The sequence below is a fragment of the Lycorma delicatula genome, chromosome 1 (assembly GCF_047948215.1).
Source record: "Lycorma delicatula isolate Av1 chromosome 1, ASM4794821v1, whole genome shotgun sequence".
In the NCBI taxonomy this organism is placed as follows: Eukaryota; Metazoa; Arthropoda; class Insecta; order Hemiptera; family Fulgoridae; genus Lycorma; species Lycorma delicatula.
The window spans coordinates 29,051,832-29,076,005 of NC_134455.1; the positions used below are offsets into that span (position 1 = coordinate 29,051,832).

Consider the following 24,174-nt stretch of genomic DNA (forward strand, 5'->3'; position numbering starts at 1 on the left):
TGAGCAAGTAAAATTTGGACATGTCTGGCTTAGGGAAATAATAAATTTAATTTAAAATTATTTCTAATTTAAATTTAAAAATATATTCAAGTAATACATACCAAAATAATAGTTTCATTACTTAACAGTAGATTATAATATCATCAAAATAAATTCATGGCATTAATTCATTGTCTGAGATAGTAAACAAACTGTCTATAGTTTTAACAATTGACTATTATAGCTATCGTAAAAAAATCTGAAGAAGCCGAGATCTGTATTTAAGTTCTCAATGGGGGCAACATAGGAAAAACATTACTAAGTGATAATACATTTTTAATTAATTTTAATTTAATTTAAAATGTTCCCTCAGTACGTTTTCAATAGTTTTCTAGTAAAACATTGAACTCTGTAATATCCTAATGAAGTTCATTTCTCTGAGATACACTTCCACTCAAACCTGATAACTGTTCCATTAATGGCTGAAATTGAATGAATTAATTTTAAATCCTAATAGTAACATTTGAATACTTTCAGTTTTTACTTGTCATTGTGGATATTTATTAGAATGAAGATGTCTTTTTATAATGGTAGCATCAGTTAATGGCCTTGTAATATTATGTCCGGCAAACATAAAATAACTGTATTTTGGATAATTTTAATTATGTTTGTTAGTTATTTATTCAGTTTTAATTAATTCTAAATGTTAAAGTTTTTAAGTTCTTTGTCATTTTCTTTAATTATTTAATTGAAAAAAAACCAATATTTTTAGATTTTTATTTTACTTCTATTTTATTTGCCAAAATATATATACAAAGTGTTCTTTTCGTAGTACACCACAATTATTATTTACATTTTATTTCATCTATTGCTGTTTTACATACCTGCTCTTAAATTTGCTTTAATTAAATAAATTTTTAAGGAAATTCCCTCTTTTGATATATTACCTCATGCATAGATTTACAGAGAAAATCCTTTCTTAACATTTACTATTAAAGTTATGGCTTTAGTATTTTTAGTTATGCTAAATTGTACTAATATAAAAAAATGCAAGTAGTTTGAAATGAGATTTCATATTGAGGAATTAACACTCTTTAACCCCTTTGGATTTATTTACTTCTGTTTCAAAATCTGTTAAGTAAAAATCACAATGTTAAATAAAGTTCCTTTTGAAATTATGAAATTTTTATTTAAATTAATTTTATTACTAGTTCTTTTTTTACAGGATGTCAACAAAATTCATTTAGCTGTGATGATTGGGTTCATCATGGATTGACAACAACTTGTGTTCCATTAGAAAAGCGTTGTGATAATGTACATGACTGTCCAAATGGAAAAGATGAAAAAGATTGCTCTGTTCTTGTGAATTCTGTCAGCACACAGGAGGTAGTGACAGTATTTTATTATTGTAAGATTACTGCATTCATTATTACTTGAAACTAAGCTCCATTTCTTAGAAGCAGTGCAGTATTAATATTGCATTGTATTAACATTGCAATGTTAAATCTCTGTAGCAGTATTAACACAGATAAAAGGGCTTGAGAGCTCAGTCTCCAGATATTTATATGATTTTAATAGTAGGCTGCTGTAATATAAACGCATTATTTTTGTTATATGAATTCTTGTCAAATTTCAAATACTACTAAGTCTAAACTCATTTTGAAAATCATTAAAAAATGTAATGATTGGTTTTTACATTCATTTTGTTATTTAACAATATGATAAAATAACACTTTAAAAATGATAAGCAATTAGTTCATAACGAGGGTAGAATAATTTCTTTCAGAGGGCCTTTCAATCTAATTATCTAGCTCCTCTTTAATAGCGTATCAGTGCAACTGGTAATACCATTGGAGAAGAAGCTGTTTAATTGGTTTTGAAAGGTCCTCTGGAAAAATAACCTCTATACACTTTAAACATAATCATTTGCCATTTTTAAAACAGTATTTAAATTTTTTTCAGTCATGTATTTTTTTTTATTTTTATTCCACATCATCTTCAATTTTAATTAGAAGTTATGGCTGATTTGCCATTCTTACCAGCTGCACAGCAAGATAGAACAAATGTCCTATATGAGTATTCTTTCTACCTATGACCATATTAATTTTTTAATAAATGTTAAAAATTGTTCCTTCAGTAATTCTTTCAAACTTAATATCCTGCTTGGATCCATTATTTTAATAATTTATTCAATTTCACACTTAATTTATACCACCAATTCTTTGTAATAAAAGTATTAAGTTTTATTGAGTGTTCAAATTTTATTTCCTTGTTAATAATCACTATATTTGTTTTCTTCATCACTAAATTTGTATATTCACAACCACTTCAACAGAGAATGAAAACATTATTTTAAAAACCATTAAGAGAGTACTCTTGATTCCAGATTTTTAAAAGATTTCATTATTGCATCTTTAACCAATTCCAAAAATGACTTTGCCTACTTGCACATATAAGAAATTGTGCGACACTTCATATACCCTATTAGCATCAAATTGTAGTCAGCTGATTTCATTCATCTGGCAGGATCTTCATGAATGAATGATTTGAATTTTTTATTTCATAAAAAAATTATTTTGATACAATATCAAAATGAATCTTTTTTTTTTTAATTCTGATTTCTTCTTCAATTTTTCTGTTTTGGTTGGCTGAATAATCTAATGTTTACTTATAACTAATTCTCAAAATTACTGTGAATCACTGAAAATTCAGTTCATTAATTCTTTTATTGGAAGATTCTGTCAAGAGTGATCCAAGCTGTTTCAAAATGTAAAAAAACAGCTCCCTTTTAAGAAGGCCTTTCAGATAGAAAAAAATGTTGTCATCTTGATCATGCTTTTTTAATGACATTTATGCCATTTTCATGCTATTTATTCATTGTTACATATATGAGTGAAAATTCAGATAGAATTTTATCAGTAGGCATAGTTTTTACTTAAATAACATCTGTAGAAGAAACAAAAAATCTGCACAGCATAACATTTTTATGTAATGCATTTTCTCATGAGAAACATCCTGAATTTAATAACAAACAGTTTACCTGCTTTGATTTTAGCTGTCACTCTAGACAAGGAATTTATCTATATGGCTAATTTAGCTTAGCCTGAAGAATAACTGTTTCCTGGCAGTAATGAAAAATTTATGGCAATTTAAATTTATATATCCATATTTTGGTAGATTTTTTTTAATATTCTGGTTCTCATAAGTTTACTTAATCCATGATGATTCATGAATGGATAGTATCACAAACTACTTACTGTAAAATTAACAACATCTGTAGCTCTTTTTTGCCCTCCCAAACACTTTTTTAAGAAGTTAAAAGTTAAATCAAAGATATTTTGAAATAAATACCACTTACAATCATACATGAAACTTGTGTGTCCTTAACTAGATACAAAAATACTACATGTTTATTTGTTTACATCATTTAACCAAGTGAACAACTGTCTCTTTCCCAATTGCTTTCAATACAATCTACTTCCAGAAATCTAAAACATTGGGTTTTGAATTCTAATTGAAAGTTTACAAACTGTACCTATTAAACTTAAATTCTGTCATTCTAATGATTTTTTTAATTTACCAAAAGCATAATTAATATTCTAAATTTTGCCATACCAATAGTATGGCGTAAACCATAAGACCACTTGTCAGACTGTTATTTCTGTATCACAAAGATAAAGGAATAAGTAGTTGATCAAAGCACACAATGCAATACCCAAAATTACCATCTGTTATAAGGCCAGTGCCTCATGGTGAGGCACTATATGTACCGCATCCTCCAACATATCTAACCAAGATGATTTGGAATATAAGATAGCCACTGAAATTTGACAAGAAGAGCATGATGATTCTACTTTTGAAGCAGAATTCTCTTTCCATGAACCTCATTTGACAATTCAACAGAGTTTAAATTACCTTGTTTGGGATTTGATCTTCCCAAAGAAACAAGTCAAGGTTCTTAGAAGCTTCTGAGGGCTTCTAGGCTGAAAGGCTGGAATCTTCTCTGTACTGACACTAAAGCATGTTTCATTTGTAATCATCAGGAAGAGTTTCAAGATTTATATTCTGAAAAAAAATAGTTAATTAATTTAATAATTTGGAATTTTCTTTCACCTTCGTGAACTTATATGGTTAATGTCTAATATTGCTGACTTTCATAATATTTCATTCACTCTAAAATATAGACATAATTCTTTCTAACAACAAACTTATTACTTCAAATCATATTAAAATAATAGATTTTGTTATTTGTTTATAGAAATTAATTTTTCAACTTACTGCTTTATTATATTTTCCTTTCTTTGTACATCTAGCACTTGTCAGTGTGCTTTGTTCAAGAAAGCACGAAGAAATGTGCTTTTGTTGAACATTTATGTGGAAATTTAAATTAAAAATATAGTTAAAATATTTATAACAATATAATTTGAATATATAATATTAACTTTACAGAAATATAATTAATCAACAGTAAGTATAATTAATGAACAAATAACATTTGAACATGATTTTATTAGGTAAGTAGCACATATTAAAATTATTCAAATTTAGATTTAAAAATACATTTTTAAATTACAGTACAAGAAATATAGTCCTATTATCTGCCACAAATTGTAATGGCAGAAAAATATTTTATTTTATATCAGTGATCAGTGACTGAAATAGTTAGTTAACCTTTCTACATTTTTAATTTTTTTAACTCTTTTTAACCTAAATATCATACATATATATCAAATGAAATTTAAAACACCAAAATACAGTAAATAGATAAGTTAAACTTAGCATATTAATTCCAAGAATCAATTCGCAGGATCACATATCTTCAGTTGGATTTTAACTCTACAATTACATTTAAAATAAATTGTTTTTATAGTTTGTGAATTTTGAATTTGTTGAAATGTTTCTCTTTTATAAATTTTGAAGTTGTTATGGATGAATACTCAAATTCTGCTGTAACATTTAAAATGCCATTTTAAATATTACATCATACCAGTACTAGACAGCAGAATTTGTATATTCATCCATAATAACTTCAAAATTCACAATTTATAAAAACAATTTATTTTATTGTAATTACAGAATTAAATAAAAACTGAAGATGCAGGATATTGTGAAAATTGATTCTTGGAATAAATATGGTAAATTTAACTCATCTATTTACTGTGTTTTAGTGGTTTAAATTTCATTTTATATTAAATTTCATTAACACAGTGGTCAGTATGTTAATGAATATATATAAGTTATAACTTAGAAAAATAAAAATATACTTACAAAAATAAAATAATACAAAAAAAAATGTACAATAAAGATTAACTTGGAAAGTTAATTTTTTCATTTACTTGCACGTGCGTGCGCACACACACACACACACACACACACACACACAGAGAGAGAGAGAGAGAGAGAGTGAGTGAGTGTCAAACCTCCCCAAATCGAACCTCCTTAATTCGAATAACTCCCTGAATAGAATATTTATTTTGTCTCCTTGAAAAATCTTCTTTAAATCGAATTAAATTACCTCCTTTATTCAAAATTTCAAAGACCTTATACACATATTATTTCTTTGATGAAAACGTTTTCAGTAAAGAATTTACATACTGTACACGATTTCCAAAGAAGCATAGATAGCAGTAAATTCAGTCTAACAATGTATAGCTATCGTTGGTGTGGGTTGTGAATTTTATCCGGTACTTTATGCCTAATGTTAATCAACTTCCGACTTGTTTATTTACGTCGCTGGTAGCTCGAGTTGTAGATAACAAAACTACGTGCACGGTGCCACTGTATGAGTAATATCCGGTCTTATTCCTTACAGCAGGCTATGTATAACATAATGAGTCAGATTTTGCTACAGTATGCGTGTTGATTTTGCATGGTTAACACTAGTTTTCTCGCGGAATTCAAGTTTTATTTCATTTTAAAATTTACGATTTGATTACGTACATTTTTGTTTAAACTTTGATACGTATACCTACTGTACATTTTTAATAGCCGTGTTTTACAATGAGCGTACAGCGGAAAAGTAAAGCATTACATATCGATGATAAAATAAATATTATAAAAGAGGTAAAGAAGTGTAACATAAAAAAGAAAGACATTGCTCACGTATTTGGAAATCCTTCAACCACTTTTTTAGACAATTTAAAAAAATGAAAATTCGGTCCTTTTAGAAGAATATTCTTTGAAAGTGGACTGCAAAAGAAGAAGAGAGGTAGAATTCGCCGATATTGATGAATTTGTGATAAATAGTTCAAATAATGTAATGATAGTACTGTCAGTTTACAGGGCCCAATCACCACCGGCTTGATCTAGTAGTGAACGCGTCTTCGTAAATCAGCTGATTTCGTAGTCGAGAGTTCCAACGTTCACATCCTAGTAAAGGCAGTTAGTTACTTTTATACGGATTTGAATACATTTTTTTTTTCGTAGGAAGTGGGGAAAATTTGCCTGAACCAAACGCCCAGCAGCCCATACTGGGTATGTGGGGTTCACCGCCTATGCGGTGGGACCCACTAAAAACCAATTTCCTCACGCAGGGTGGTGCTAGAATTGACGTAAAGGTATAACATCAGCACCACCCGCGTCACAGGCACACCTCTCATTCACATCAGTATTTACATAACACATTCAGACACTATTTACAATTAATAATATATACATCCCAGAATTAATAATAATAATAATATATAGAGCTCAGAATGTATACACTATAGCTATGCCGGCCTCAGACAACAGAACGCGCCCCGTGGAAGCCATTGGTGACACACAATGCCGAGGCACCTCCGTCACCCGCCCCTGAAGGCTGGCGCCCATCGCTGTCCTCAACCGACATCTCCACTGTCTGCCTCGCAGTCCTTCTCTGTTAGTTTCTGCTGTAGCACTCTTTTAAACCACCGGGCACACGCAGTCCATCCCTCACCAGAAGAGAGCATCAACCGCACGACTACCCATGGTGAGTTTAAATCACCACGTGGTATCTTCTGCCTCCATCTGTGGCACACAAAGAAGGTGTGCTTTACATCATCACAGTTCAGTGCGCTTCTTTCCGATCCTACAGAGGTAGATCCTGAAAGACCCATGACCCAACAACCACTAAGCCATCCACGGATTTGAATACTAGATCGTGGATACCGATGTTCTTTGGTGGTTGGGTTTCAATTAACCACACATATCAGATATGGTCGACCTGGGACTGTAGACTACATTTCACTTACACTCATACATATCATCCTTATGATCATTCATCCTCTGAAGTAATACCTGATGGTGATTCCTGGAGGCTAAACAGGGGAAAAAATGGAGGTCCAATCATAAAGAAAAAGCATAGATTTCAGAGGCGTTTTTGTTTTAATTTTTACATAATACTATTTAAATTTTGTTTTTTCTAACGTAATTTACCACTGTAGTAAATTATTATAGATTAACATAAATTTTTATTTAATTATGAAATCTTTCTGTACAATTTTCAAGTTTTATTATTTTACCTCTCTAAATAATAACTCTAAAAAATTACTCCCTAAATCGAAAAAAAAATTGGTCCCTTGAGATTCAAATTAAAGAGATTTGACTATATATATATATATATATATATATACTTGTAAGTAAATGGAAAAATTAACTTTTATAAATAATTGTATTCTGCTGCTAGGATGAAATTTACCAAGCTGCTTTTACAATGGTATTTTGAAAACATGACATTAATCATTCTTTTAATTTTTCTTATTCATAAACTTTGTTTGCATTAACCACATTTTTTTAAAATTATTGACCCACTTTGTCATACAGTGTATTTCATGATTTACATTCATATAGTACATATTCAGAGTAATATTTATTACTATTAATACTAACAAATGAGAAGTAAAATATCTAAACTATCAAGAAATTTTTTTGAATTCATGAAAAAGAAATTTACAGGACAGAATAAGGCTACTGTCTTGTTCAGTAGAACATTGTTGCCAAAGTTGGAATAAAATTATTATAACAAATTTTAAATTCAAAAATGAACCAACAAAAGGAAGTTTGTAGTAACAACGTTCTAATATCTTTAAAAAATAATTTTAATTTCAATATAAAATAGCTTATTTCTTTCAAAATAGAAGCATAAATCTTATTCCTTCAGACAAAATCAGTCCTTACTTTGTACTTCAAGTGAGATTCATAAAAAAAATCCATTAATGATTGTGTTAGGGGACTGCATGCATTACTTTTATATAACAAAAAAAGCATAAAGTTAAGTTTGTTAGTCCTCTCAAACTACAGATAAGAATTTATTTTGGAGGTACTGGATTACTGTAGAGTCAATAATGTTAATTTTGGATCATCTGCTGATTAAAGACGTGTGCATATTGTTTCTTTACAGAAAGTAGTACATTTGAGTTATTTTAATTTACTATGACTACACCAAAGGTAGAAAAATCATATCAGAAGGGCTTTTGCTCTTAAAATATTTATGATCACTATACATTTAGTAACTGTGGTGGAACAAATGATAGCATCACTTATAGGACTGAGCACTGATATGTGTTTTTAATATAAAAAACATATTATAAAAAAACATTTTTTTAATAAAATTCTAAAGATGTGATCTTGGGGTAAAGTTTTTAAGTGGCCAAAGAGATTTAGTAGTCATTCATTTTAAACAGCACATAAAAGAAGAAAATTTAATAAACTTTTCTTGCAATCTTTAAAGGTTCTCAGATGCGACACAAAAATAGATTTTCAGCCATGAATTGCCAAACATAATGACTAATGTAAATATGACTTATGTTTAATATTTGGAAAGTTTGACAATATCTAGTGCCCTACATCTAGTACATAGTGCTTTGTTTATTCCGTAGCTGAATCTCTTGTTTGCTTATTGTGTGTACCTACACCTTGTACCTATTCCGGATTACCAAGCCAGGGTATGTTAGTAAGAATCCAATAACAGAATGGTGGTCAGGAGAAAGTATCCAATAATTTATTAGCATTAAAATATTATTGATCAGGGTAGGCTTCAAGCAGTCTACCCCCCATACAGAAAGGCAATTACAAATCTTTTGTGCCACATCAGTATACAGTGACCAATAATTTTTAGTAAGTAAATTAAATTAAAGTGTCTTTCAATCAGGAAAATAAGTAGCCCATATAAAATAAATTGTGATATAGTAATAATTTTTTATACATTTTATTTTAGTATTTATAATAAATCATTTGAGTTAACATATGAATTCATTAAACATATTAACACGCCGGCCTCTGTGGCGCGAGTGGTAGTGTCTCGGCCTTTCACCCAGAGGTCCCGGGTTCGAATCCCGGTCAGGCATGGCATTTTCACACACGCTACAAATCATTCATCTCATCCTCTGAAGTAATGCTTAACTATGGACTCGGAGGTTAAAAAAAAAACACATGATTCATTCTAATCATATTTTTTGTGTGATACAATTTAAAGAAGAAAATATCATAAAATGTACCACTTTATCAGGTGTTCATATTTGTAGCTCCATAGATTTTCCTTACCTCTACCAGACATGTTGAAGAACCTATCATATTTAATTATGTGTGAGCATAGTGTACAAGCACTTAATAATATTTCTTTCATATCTTTCCTTGGTGTATAGCCATTAAAAATTTCTGAGAAACAATCCCTTTCATCTCTTCACAAACTATTGTTCAATGTTTCTTGTTTGATGGAAAATAATTACAACAGAAAGATGATATTTTATTGCCTATGTCATTCAGTGGTGGAAGTTATAAAAAAATTATTAATGTTTAATGTCCAATCTAAGCAAATTTAATTAATATTTTTATTTTCATCAAACCATTTTAAACTATTTTTGTAAACATCCTTAAACAACATAATTTAAATAAAGATACTGCAAAAGCACTTCATATTAAAGTGGAAACTGGTATTTGCCAACAACTTTACTGGAACAAACATAAACATAACATGATAAAATACAATGTAGGCATTTTACTGATTCAAAAAGAGGACCACAATCTAACACGCTTTTTAGTTCACCACGAATATGTGTCTTCCTGACTCAAAAACCCACTAGCAATAATTTATGCTGGAATTTTAATGTAACACTGTTACTACTGTAATACTCATCCCATTGATTGAAAAATGTTCTGACATTTTTATTGCAGAATTTTATCATTCATTTCAAAATTATTTATATAATAACAAATTACAAATTTTGTAATATGAGTTGTTAAAAATCTGTGATTTCTAAGGAACAAAGTACTTCATAATCTCATTAAATTACTTACAAATGATTTTAATAGATGTAATATTGTTATTGTCAGCTGGTTACTGTATTAACCATTCGATGAAACTGTTTTCAGCCTTTTTCAGTGTCATATACAAGAGGCTTTTTGCATCATAATTGGCAGGGAAACTGGTTTCCAGCATGTCCTGAACCTGATATAAGAGAATTAGATTGGGCGAGATTAGCATGTGCTGCTGAAATAGGTTCTGATGAAATGTAAGTTATTTTTTCTTAATCTGTAAAGTTACATTATATGTTTATATCTAAATATATGTGGGTTACATTTTAAGTAATAAAATTGTTAGGAGTTACACTATTGTAATTGCATTTTTTACACCAAGCTATGCTCATCAAACTTGAATTAAACACAAAATAAATGTTATGTAATGGCCAGAATTACATAAAAGCAACAACCATACTAAGAGTTAAAAAGTAATTATCTTTATAATCAAAGAACAGATGAAGTTCTCAAATAATTGTCTTTGTAAGCATTTAGGTATAATAAATATTGTACTGGTTAAATCATCCAATATGTAATCAGATTTAATGTGATGTGTATAAGCAGACTTAATGAGTATCCTTAAATGAATGAAATGATGAGAACTTTTAATTCAAGCTTTAATCAACTAAGAGTTATATATTCTTCATAGATAAACTATAAAAAAACATGAATAGTTTGTAAATCAGTTTAATTATAGCTGACAACATCAGTTATTACAGATACAAAGCAGATCAGAAAAACTTATTATCTTCTATTCTATCACAAATCTTTGTATATGGAGAAGTGATGTACGAAGAGTGTGGATTCCTGATCAGTTTTGTGCTGAATGTGCTCATACTCAAAATTAATTTCAATTAATTATTTTGTTTCTCGACCAGCAGCAGCTTTATTTAGATGCTCTTGCATCATAAAGAGAGATATTTACCATGAAATATGAATATCTTCAGACATTCACGTGAAAAATATCTTTCAGATAAGATTAGATGTTTTCCAGACAAGACTAAGGTACAGATGATCCATAAATAAAACTCCTAACATGAAAAATATACTATTGTGGGAGGAGAGATGAGATTTATTGTCATTTATAGCAATGATCAAATAGCTACCAGAACATCCAGTAATATCTTCTTCTATTTAATCCTCATTTTAGGTGAATATGATAACTTTTCATACACCTTTTAAAATACTCTGACTTTACCTTAACAGTGGTAAGATTTTTGATCTGCTTGTTGCAGTTCATACTGAAAGCAGAAAGTATTTACATCAGCAGACATAAAGATGTCCTTCTATCTAAATGTATATATATATATATATATATATATATATATATAAAATGTATACAGTAAACCAATATAAGATTCTTTAGCATTCCTATTTGTCTCATCATTCAAGGGAATATAAATTATTCCCTTATAAGATTGGTTCCCTTATAAGATAAATTATTCCCTATAATATAAGATTGTTCAAGAAAAATCTTGAACAATCTTATCCACAAGCAGTAATTGTATTATTTGTTCCTATTTATTGATTTTAAGGCTATTTAAAACCCATGTTCAGTTGCTCAAAAACTCTTATTACCTTATTTAAGCAGCTAATTTGTCTTAGATGATTTACTCAGAAAAAATCATAGAACAAAATTTTTAAATGGCCAAGGAGGTTCATTCATTTTAAACAGCACATAAAGGAAGAAAATTTAATACATTTTTCTTGCAATCTTTAAAGGTTCTCAGATGTGACACAAAAATAGAATTTGGGGCCATGAATTGCATGACATAATGACTAATGTAGATATGACTTATGTTTAATATTTGGAAAATTTGTCAATATCTAGTACCTTGCATCTAGTACATAGTGTTTTGTTTATTCAAAAGCCTTTCTTTATTCAGTAGCTGAATCTCTTGCTTGCTTATTTGTGTACCTAAATCTTGCTACTATTCGGATTGCCAAGTCAGGATATGTTATTAAGAATCAAATTAATCAATTCCAGTGAAACAATTTATTCAATGGGTATTGAATTTTCATGGTATTTCATTAAAGCTTTGCTTTAATGAAATTTTTTTATAGTGTCACAACAAATCTTTGATAATGGTCTTTTGGATCATTGCTTACCTCAGTCCTAAGCAATCAGTTTTTTAATCTGATAAATCGAAATGCCATCTTTGTGTTTTCTCATTTGCAAATCTATTCATGAAGTTCCTCGATTCACTTTATTCTTCATTCTTGAAGTATCCTAGAGTCCGGAAATAAGTGTTAAGAAATGTTATGAATCAAGACAATGTTGTAATTTTTGATCTGTTATGAGTGTTATTAACCCTGTTATTGGAGTGACCATCCAATAGAATAAATATGTAATAATTTTTTAATTTTAATACTATAAGCAGAACATACATTACAGTTTTTACATTCAGGGATAGTTTAATGATAAAAGAGCTGAGAACTATTTTCAGTCAATTTTATATCAAAAACTCTCCATCTTTCAAAGCTGCCTTTATTTGTAACAGCAGAGATAGTAACCCCCAAACTTATAATCTTATGATATAAAATAATAATTCATCTGTATTAAAAATTTCAAATATAAAAATATATCTGTATTACATAGTATATATCAATTTTTTTTAAATTTCCTTTTTTTATCAAAGAACACTAATCTTTTTTTTACATGTTAACACCAAGTCCAAATACTCAGCATATCATTTTTGAGTAAATTAAATATAATTTCTACATTATTTATTACAGTACATGAATACAATTTATCATTACTATAGTTTAAACAGTTACTTTATAGTTTTAGTAGTTATTTCGGTCTTTATTCATTCTTTAATATATTTGGTTTTGTTTGTTAGCTTAGATATTGACATTTTAATTATACTGCATATAATTTTACATTTTCTAATATTATTTTTTTGCAATTTTATATTTATTATGAGTATTTCAGTTTTTATTTATAACCATAACTAAACATGTAAAATCTTACATGTTTATAAATGATCCTAATCTACTTTACATGATTCCTATTCTAGTCTATAAATGATTCTATTCTACTTTAGTCTTTAAATTTAATATAATAATATTATTGTCTTCAGATCTTTACTGCTGTTGTAAGTAGTAAATTTCGTAATGCATAAATCTCAGTAAGGAAAAGAAGTGATTTTATTTCTTGAAAACTTCTTGAACCGATATTTATATTATTTCTTAATTTTAGTGTTACATTTTGATTCAGCAAAAGGTTAAATATACTATTTACAAAATACACTATTTATTACTTCATTTTTGTTGATTGAAGAATTATTTCACAAAATGAGAAAAAATTTTCAATAAAAAAAGCATTGTACTAAAATGTATTAAAGTAATTTATTTAGTCTCTAATTTAAACCATGTAATAAAAAATCTAATTATATAATATTTTGAACCATATAATTAAATCCATTATTAAAAGTTAAACTTTCCTTTGTGAAACCATTTACAATATAATAAAATAGAAAGATAATTAAACGTCTTCTGTTAGGATCATCAGCATAATTTTGCTACTAACTCTAAATTTTCAAGAAACTGTTATATTCAGTTCAAAAACAATTAAAGTTTTCCAAGGTAGATTTATTCTTTAATGACTTTTTTGCTGGGAGAAAGTGAAAAACTATTTTTCATGAGTATGTGGACAGACAACTCATTATGATAGTTCAATTTGCTTACAATTGCAGCAGTCTAAAATTAATCAATGTACTTGGATTGGACTCAACGCAAATTGTACAATTCTGTGATGTTTTGTAACCTGTTACTGTACAGATTTCTGAACTGGTACTCGTGATTTCTTTATTTTCTGCTGTTATTGTTTGATAATTTAAAATCGTATCTCAAAATATTAAAATGAGTTACATATGTGATTATGTATGTTCCATTGAGTACATAAGTTATATTTCAATGCTATCTCCTAGATAATATCTTCTACTTACTAATTAGTTGTCTGGTTCAAATTAATAATATATCATGACCTTACAATCTTGTGATCCAGTACATCAGCAAATCTGCCCTAAATGTCGAGAAGAGTCTTCAGGAACATCATACAAACTAATTTGACGAATATGTCAAATTAATACTCATGTAAAACTTGAACTCTGCCAAAATAAGTTCTATCAGTTTACTTAAAAAGTACTATCAAGAAAAACATCCTATCATGGAAGGATTTGATATTCCACTGTGCCCACTATATGATTTTTAAAGAATAGAAATTTATTTATTTATTTGTTTATAAATAAATACACAGAAATTTATTTATCTATATTTATGTAGTATTTAGTGCAATTATTTTAATTCATTTTGTATACGCCTAGATTGTTGTATTTGTCAGTATATATTTTATTAATTAGCTGCATGTTCCTGTATATTTTATTAGTAGTTTTAAAAGCAGCTTGTTAACTTTATCTGAAAACACTCATAATTCTTTATGATTATATTTTGAATGTTATTCAACAAATTCAAATTTCATCATTATTTAAATAGTAAAATAAAATACCTCTATAATTTCAAAGAATTTGCCTTGTAATTTTAATTAAGAAGGCTAAATCTTATAATATTATGTTGGACTTAAAATGATGAAACCAACTTAAGATGAACTTTGTAAATTTATTATTTATGATTTAATATTAAGTAATATGACATACAACTGCATATTTTACTTGGCTCAGTGAATAATAATTATGAAACCACTCCACTCCTCAGTTTCTGTAATAAGCTTGTAGTGGAATTTCCTTTTATTCTTGAGGATGACTATTTCAGTTGTCATGTGTGTGTGTGTGAGCGTGCATGTGCACACACATTTATATATGTATATAATTGATTAACCTAATTTGTTTAACCTAATTTGAGTTTTTATTTGTTCATAGGTAATTGTTTCTTTTTTGTTTCAGCATTCCTCACATTGATTATATTTCAGTGAAAGAACAATACAAAGGAAGTTTCCTTGTGCCTATCAATGAAAAAGAGTTCATATTTACTAATGGCTGTAAAGAATTAGGTTCAGCTGCTTTTGTAAGTTGCCCTGATGTTCCTTGTGGGACACGACTTAACCATGAAGGGGATGATCAAGTTGATAACCTACTTAGTAAACGTTACATTGAACCAAGCCTTTATGATCCAAATTTACCATCTACTGGTGAAAATAGTGCATACAAGACATGGAATTTAAGTAAACACTTATTTTATTCTGGTAGTTCATATAAAAACAAGAAATATGATAATAATTTCTCATCTATTTTTCATAACCTGTTATTCAATAACAGTCCTACTGAGAGATTAAATTCAGAAGATATTGCAAATAAATTTTTTGAGAGAGAAAGTTCATTTGAAAAAATTGGAGATTGTAATGAAAACAAAATCTCAAAACATGAATGGTTATCAGATGATGAATCTTCAAGTTTGTACAAAAGTAATTACAAAATTTCAGATGCAGAAAAATATGATTATGCTAACAATAAGTTGATTAATAAATTAAATAAAGCTGCTGGAAAATCTTTTGAAGTGTTTGATAAAGAGAGTACAGATAAACAACTTGATACAAATGTTTTATTTAATGAAAATTTACTCACTGAAGATAGCATGAATCAAAATAATCAAAGTAATCGATTCAAGGAAAATGTTAAAATTGATGGAAACCAGTTACTTGTTGGTAAAGACTCGCTGTTCATGACATCTTTCTTTCCAGATTCATTATTTCCACACTCTCCTAGTGTTGTTAGAGTCCAACGAGAACAAGGTCGTGTTGTTGGTGGGAGAGATAGTAAACCAGCAAAATGGCCTTGGATAGTTGCCCTTTTCCAAGATGGTTCTTTCCATTGTGGAGGTGTTATTATAAATTATATGTGGGTGATGACAGCTGCACACTGTGTGGCTCAGTAAGTTTCAAATCTGCAATTTTATTTTCTTTATTTCAAGTATTCATTGTTATTATTAATGTGCTATATAGCTTGTGATAGTTTCAGAATTTTTTTTTTTATCATTCTGCTTCAAGAAATTGTTACTTTCAGTCTTGTCAAGCATTAAAACAATTTAATTATGAATAATCTTCCCTCATATATGTTTTACTATTATTTTAACTTCATGATAGCACCACCTTAAAAATTAGTAATCTTATTTACTCAGTTTTGTGTTTTTTCATTTGTACTAATCTATTAAGTATTCTACTAATGCTGAATAAACAAATATTTATGTTTTATTAAATATACAAAATATGGTCATCTGTTACAGGAAAGTATACAAAAAATAGTATTTCTTTACTGATTTATTGACAAAAGGATAACAGAGTTTGAACCATTATTATGTGCTTTGGGAATGAAAATAATTTTTTTTAAATAACTTCTTAAACTCCTGAACCCCTTGCACATCAGAGATGAAACTTTGTTAACATATATATTAAAAAGAAAATACAATTAGAATGTATGTTCCAAAGAAACATTTTTTCATTGTAAATTTGATGAAGTACACATGTATTCAAAGTCAGCTTATGAGAAAAATATAGTAAAATTTGGGTACCTCTTTTCCAATAATAATAGCCTAATTCCAATAATAGCTGGAAAATGCCTGATTTTTTCTATGATGAATTTGCTCATTAATTAATTAAGAAGGAAAGAATATGAATTCAAAATGAGCTTTGAATCCAGTTTTTGAGACTGTTGGTTCAGATACATGGTTTAGAGGCAGACTTCATTTTTCACATCATACAGTGCAGTTTTAAACATGCTGTTTTACCTACATGGTTACTGTTTACATAAAATATTACATAGGCTGCTACATTAAATAAAATGTAAAGTAGTTGACTGTTATAATAATATCTGAGTAAAGAATAAAAGTGAAAGGTTTTAAAATATTTGAAATTATTACACACATAAAATTTGATATAAAATAATTTTAGTTGCCTACAATAACTATTAATTACTGTTGTTATGATTTAAATGTTATTTTTACAATTATGCATTGAACCAGTAAATGTCTATTTTGTTTTCTGTACCAGTTTTTCCCAGCATTATTATGAAATTCAAGCTGGAGTATTAAGGCGTTATTCATTTGCACCTATGGAGCAGACTCGAACAGTAGTAAATATAATCATACATGAGAAATATGTGCAAAGTGTAATGCAAAATGATCTTGCTTTATTACACCTGGGTGAGCCTTTACAGTATAATCGATGGGTACGGCCTGTCTGTCTTCCATTTAATTTGCCAGCAACATTTCCTTTACCAGGAACTTTGTGTACTGCTGTTGGTTGGGGAGCTACTGTCGAACATGGACCTGATCGTAAATAATTATTATTGACCTTATTATTTATTTACTTTTCTTATTCTTTGTAGGCTTAACAAAGGTGAGGTGAAAATTATGACAGAAAACATATAGCATACAGAAAAAAAAACATCAGTTTAAAGATGCATTAGACAGTTTCTCAGAGTCAAAAATTACTTTGAAGTACTATAAAATGAATGAATGAAGCAAAAATCTCACATTTTTTTAATCATTAGCAATTTGTTTATAATTTTGAGGGATGTTGGTAAACAGCCTCAACCAGAATAATAATTACCCGTTTTTAAATATAGAAAGATGTTAGGAATTCACATAATTATTTCACAAAATTTGTTACAATTATTTCATTTTTTTATAAATACAATAGAAGATGAAAAGTTACTTTTACTTTTTCTAATACGTAGATCATCATTTTATTAGAATTCTTTACTTTACATTGGTATTTGTCTTTATAACAAATTTAGTGTATTCCCATGTTCACCATACCTTTGTTATAACAACTATTTTACTTTCTTATTGGTTTCTTGTTTGTGACTTTTTTTAGTTGTATATTATTTTTTAACAATTGCTTTTTAGCACATACAAGTGCAATTGATTTTATAAATACACTTTTTTTTAATGAAAAAAAAATTGTCAGACAATTGATAATTTGTAGTAGTGGAATGATCCTGTTTAAAAAAAAATTATTTTTTTATTATTTAAAATAATATTTCTGTAGAGTAAAAAAAAAAAAACATTTTATATAAAATGTTATTTTACTTTACCAACATTAAGTTATACAAAAACAGCAGCAACCAAAATTTTTACGTAATAATTTTAAGTGTTAAGATGTGTTTTAGATTTGCTTCTTTTAAATTAAAATGGATAGATTTTTTTTTTTTGTTAAAAAAGATGTTCCAATAGAAGGTCACATTAATAGAAAATTTATTAATTTTTGGGAAGCTAATATTTAATATTTATTTATTCATTTTCCAACAGAAAAATCTTTTAACTGAAGATTTCTGCTTTAAAACCAATCACATAAAGGCAGAATTTATTTGTGCTAATTATACATTAAAAAAAGTGTTTGAACTCTACATAAAATTGGTTGTTGGAAGGTAAATGAATTTTTTATAAGTGATGATGTATTTTGGATATATGCATGAATAAATAGTGAAAAAAGGCAGATAATCAGCAATCAGGCAAGAATTTATGGTAGTCACTCTTTGTAGAAGGGTTAATAATTAAAAATCATAAATTAAACTTAAATTAAAAGTTTCTCATACCTAAGAGAAACTTGGTGGGTCAATTATGCTCAGCTCCTTCCTGTTATAGGGAATTAAAATATTAATTGATTTATAATTACCTTTTTACTTTGAATAAAAGAGTTATTTAGGTAATTATTAATAGATCTACATTTAATATTTGAAATAATTAAAAATATTATTAAATCTGATCCAGTATTATGAGCAGAGTCATAGCATATCTGCCTTCTGGAAAATCTGTGTTTGAATCTTAGACAAGCATAGTATTTTTCACACATTACAAAATTCATTACATCCATCAACAGCTGTTGTAGCATCTCAGCCTATGGCTGTTTAAGTAAATAAATAAATTACTATTAATTTTAATTAATCATTTAATATTAATTTTAAGCATTCAACTGATATAAATACAAATTCAGGCAACAAAAATCAGAATTACAGTATTTCATTTGGGTTTTACTAGATATTTAATGAGTTTAATTTTTTTCAATGATATTAATTTACTGTTTTAAATTTTCAACTTGAAATTTTTCAAGTTCTGAATTTTTACCCAGAATATGATATTACTGAAATTATTTGTTTACATCAAACAAAATTTTTAATATGATCATTGCTTCATTTTTATAGCCATATTAATCATGATTTCTTGTAGTTTATTTATTTATTGTTAAAAATAAATGTACATATATTAATGACTTACTATTTCCTTGTGTTACTTTTTTATTTTTTCTATGATAGCGGATCATATGCGTGAAGTGGAGGTTCCAGTGTTACCTATTTGTAAGCACCAGCCAGATCGAGAGGGTGCTGAATTGTGTGCAGGAGCTCTAGAAGGAGGTCGTGATACCTGTCAAGGGGACAGTGGTGGGCCACTTCTTTGTAGGTTAGAGCATACCTTGGTATAATTTTTTTGATATTTATTATTCAGTTAATTTTTACTGCATTTAAAATTAAAAGGAGCAATAAATTTTGTTTTCTTTTTCTTATGATTATATTTAGTTTATTTCAAATACAATTACTTCTAAGATATTAATTGCATTGAGTATTTTATTTGTGTTAAATTTTGAAGGCTTATTGCAAGATTATATTAATAAGTATAATAAGTATTTATTTGTTCACTAGTTAATAATATTTTTTTATTCTTTTAAATGCACCTTCACACACATGAATAAAAGCGATAATTTAAGTAACAATATGTCACTTATTTCCCAAGATACATCACATTTATGTAGTTTCCGTGATTGTGTTTTTTGTTCTGATTGATATTATGAAGTCATTGTAATTTTTTTTTTTCATTTTTTTTAGTTCAATGATATTACTTCATGTGTGCTAAGAAATATTACACAAAATAAATTTTAACTTAAAAAGAGAAGAGGGGAAAAAATAAATGGCAATACTTTGTTAATTTGGAATTGCTATTATTTTTAGGAAGGAATTTTTCACTAGAATTTAGTGCCTTATTTAAAACTGGCAAAAAGGTTTGCCATTTCCTATAAAACATATGTACAAATTTTCAGTGCTAATGAAAGTGCCAATGGATCCATAGAAAATGTACAAACATTCAACACAGCTTTTGCTCAAGATGCTGTAAACATCATTTGTTGCTATGCTGGGTTTGAGAATGGCAAAAGATAATCATGGTTTATTTTTAAAATGTGCATTTTCAGACCTGTCATACTCAATTTCTGCTTCTTTTTCTTTCAAATTCAGTTTCTTATACAAAGAATGTATTATAATTCTCTGAGCAAAGTGTAATAATCTTTCATATTAAACTGCTTTTTTTTAGAATTTTTATTAAGTGGGGGGGGACTGTTCTGAAATTATGCAATAGTAAGACAATTACATGATACTATAGTTTAGTATTTATTAATAGAAATTTTCAAATTAAATAACACTAATGTACATCAACTATCAATCATATAAAATTACCACAATGCTTTAGTGACATTTACAAAAAATAAACGAAATACACAAGATCACACAAAATTAGTATTTCATTTACTGGTATAACATGATCTGATGAACACATGGATGAACCATGGAGTAAACAAATTAAACTGCAGAGAATGCACTAAATATTATATTGGACAGTCTGTATATTCATTCTTCTATTGATACAAGTACCTCCAACTACCCACAATAATGGAATAAAAAGTTAAAAATCACATCATAGAAACATGATACAAATACAAAGAAATTAATCACAGCATGCAAGTTTTACACACACTACATGAATGTCAAGATCCCACATTCTTGAATAATTATACAAATTTGCAAACACAAAAAATTAAAAAAACAACATTTTAACAAACAAATAGTTAAATTGAATGTATTATTTAATTAAATACTTAAAGGTTTTACTAAAATAATAATTTTGTATTATAGTAAAGACACAATGTGCTTTTATCAAACTGTGTCCAGAAAGGCTGGAAAAAAGTAAGATAACTCACACTGACAACTGATATTACCTTCATTTAAATCTCTATAATTCTATAGTAAAATATTTTCTTTCATTTCTGCTTTAAAAAAGTATTCTAGAAGAAAGTATAAAAGCTTTCTGGTTTATTAAGGATTTCATATTTTGTGAAGTGATTGAGATTTTTAATTTCTTCCACTTTATTGATAGATTCCTTTAGAGATGTTGTACTGCATTAAAAAATAAATTGTGAGAATAAAAATCCATGCCAAAAAGTTTCATTCACATTTTTTAAACTTTATAAATTTTTTACAAATTTTCTTTATTTATAAAACTTCTATTTCAGAAGGGATTAAAGATTTGGATTTACCTAATACATACTTCAGCCATTATGGTTATTGCCCATTTATTGAACAGGAAACAGTGTCCACTAATCAGTCAAAAGGCAACGTTTCTATCAATTATACTTAAAATGCCTTAACTTTATAGACCTGTCTTCTTCAACATGCACCCATCAGTGTCCATTTTAAGGATGGTTGACTCAACTCTGTAGAACCCAAATGAGAAACAATGGACCAGATATAAGGAAACTGGATGGATGGAGAGAAATCCTCATGGAACAATTGCAGCAAGAAATAAAAAATCCCACCTAGTTCATAATCCTGTGTACCCATTGTGCCCATCCAAACCAACAGTGTCCATCCTACCAACAATCCTTCAGAAGATCAAGATATATTTACCCAGAATGAAGGCAACACATTACTGGCCATAATTAACTGAGATCAACTGCAACAAAAAAAACCATTCTCTCCAGAAATTAAATAGCCACCACAAAGAATTTCAGTCATCCAGAGGAACAAACTTCCCGCAGCTCCAGAATTGTATGACAAATGGAAACAACATCAGAATTAAAGATTTACTAGTTATAACTACATTAGAGGATAAAAAGCAATACTGATAAAATATTCAAAGACTTTTTAAGTAACAAAATTTTCAGTCATATTTGAATACTATTCATTTTATATTTTTGAGGCTTTCTGCTAATACTTTTTAGTTACATAATGTAGTTGTTTTTAATAAATTAAAATACCCAATAACAATCACTAAAATATATATATGTAATTTATAATAGGGTTTTTTATATGCTATAAAATTGTCAGAACTAATGTTTTTCAAATTTTTCACAATTTCATCAGAGATTTAGTACAAAAATGAACAAATCAAAACTAAAAACTATCAGGAACCACATAAATTACTTTTCCATTTCTTTTTTTTTTTAATTCTTTCTTCACTTTCCTCCAGATAAGAATAGTAGAGTGGAAGCATTTTTTAACACATACAAGGAATTCTGGGTTAAAATTCTGGTCAGGCTAGGTATTTTCCATATTCTACAAACATTTCATATCATACTCCCCCCCCCCCCTGCCAAACTGATTAGAGAATAGACAACTGAGTTTCTCTGAGTTCATAAGTGATCTCATTACTAGCTTCTACTGTTAATACATTTACTCCATTTTAACAAATCTCATTTAGGTTCAATTTTTAACAAATTCCATAAACAAATCAGATCAATTTTTTATATTCATTTAAACATTACTTGATTGTCATCAAATGAAATATCATCATATTTTATCTTTTTTGGCTTAATTTCTTTTAATTATTATTTTAAAAAAGACCTAAAATATAATTATTTGTTGTTAGTACATAATGGACAACTTATTAAAAATTTAGGTAGTCCTATCCATTTTTTAAAGAAAAATTATCCTCCTAATGTAATGAAATATTATCTTTCTACACTAATATGCATATTAACTGCATAATTCTGTACCCAAGTGTATAATTAAGATCTGAATAAACTTCATAAAATTGAGTATTTGATATTGGTAAGTAATTGGTTCAGTTACTTATTTATGGGAAATACTGACAAAATTACTTCTTCAGAAAGGTATTTCTTTATCTGTTTCATATTCGATTTCTACTGTATTCACCCAGAAAGAAAGTATGTGGATATGTATTACTAAATTTTTATGGTTGATGACACAATAAACTTATTATTATTAAATAAATAGCACAATAAATTCTTATTAAATCTTATTCAGAATCTGATTATTCTGTAGTCTTTTTTTATTACAAGCAAATTTTCTTTTTTCAATTAATAATCTTGAAAGGTTTTCTCATTTCAAGCTGCTGCTGACATCTACCAAGTGTTCAAAAAGTGATGCAACCTTATGGGAAAATGAGTATCTTACAATAGTTGAAAGTAGCCTCCGTTATGTGATTTACATAATTCAATATGATGTTGCTTGCTCTTAAACACATGTTGTAACATTTGTTGAGGAATTGCAGTGACACATCGTTCAATTTCTCTCTTCAATTTTGGAATGGTGTGAGGATGAGTTTTGTAAACAGCATCCTTAAAGTATCCCCCACAAGAAAAAGTCAGAAGGGGATAAGTCAGGAGACCAAGAAGGCCACAACCCCTTCAAAATCACTTTTTAATGAAAATACTTATCCAAGAAATTCATAATGTTGTTGGCTGTATGATCTGCAGCATTGACCTGTTGAGACCACATGTACTCTAGCTGGTCTGCAGGTATAGCTTTAACAAATTGTTGCACCATCTGTATCTTGCACTCATTATTCACTGTGCCATGGAAGAATGTCATGAAGATTCGCCTATGTGATATTGCACACCAACCATCCACTTTTTGTCCATGCAGAGGAGACTTGTACAGCTGATGTGAATTTTCCATAGACCAAATGTGTCAATTCTATGCATTCATGTATCTATCAAGGTGGAAGGAACCATACTTCATCAGACCAAAACCAATCGGCGAATTCATTCCCATCTGACGTTACAGATGACATGAACCACTGACAGAAAGCTACACATTTTCCAGTGTCTGTAGGTAACAATCTGTGAACAACATGAATACTGTACAAATGCATCTTTAATACTTGCATAATGCTGTGTGGGCACTACCAATGGAGAGA

The 24,174-nt window shown here is 28.3% G+C and overlaps 1 protein-coding gene across 1 annotated transcript in view; it reads left to right on the plus strand.

Moving 5' to 3' along the window:
• The window catches only part of ndl (serine protease nudel), a 109,424-nt gene that overhangs the window by 30,836 nt on the left and 54,414 nt on the right, over window positions 1-24,174 (plus strand). Inside the window, exons 5-9 of the mRNA XM_075354025.1 lie at window positions 1,205-1,365; window positions 10,309-10,448; window positions 15,138-16,121; window positions 17,237-17,520; window positions 19,503-19,647. Coding sequence (XP_075210140.1) covers window positions 1,205-1,365; window positions 10,309-10,448; window positions 15,138-16,121; window positions 17,237-17,520; window positions 19,503-19,647 — 1,714 coding nt within the window. The remainder of the gene's footprint in view (window positions 1-1,204; window positions 1,366-10,308; window positions 10,449-15,137; window positions 16,122-17,236; window positions 17,521-19,502; window positions 19,648-24,174) is intronic.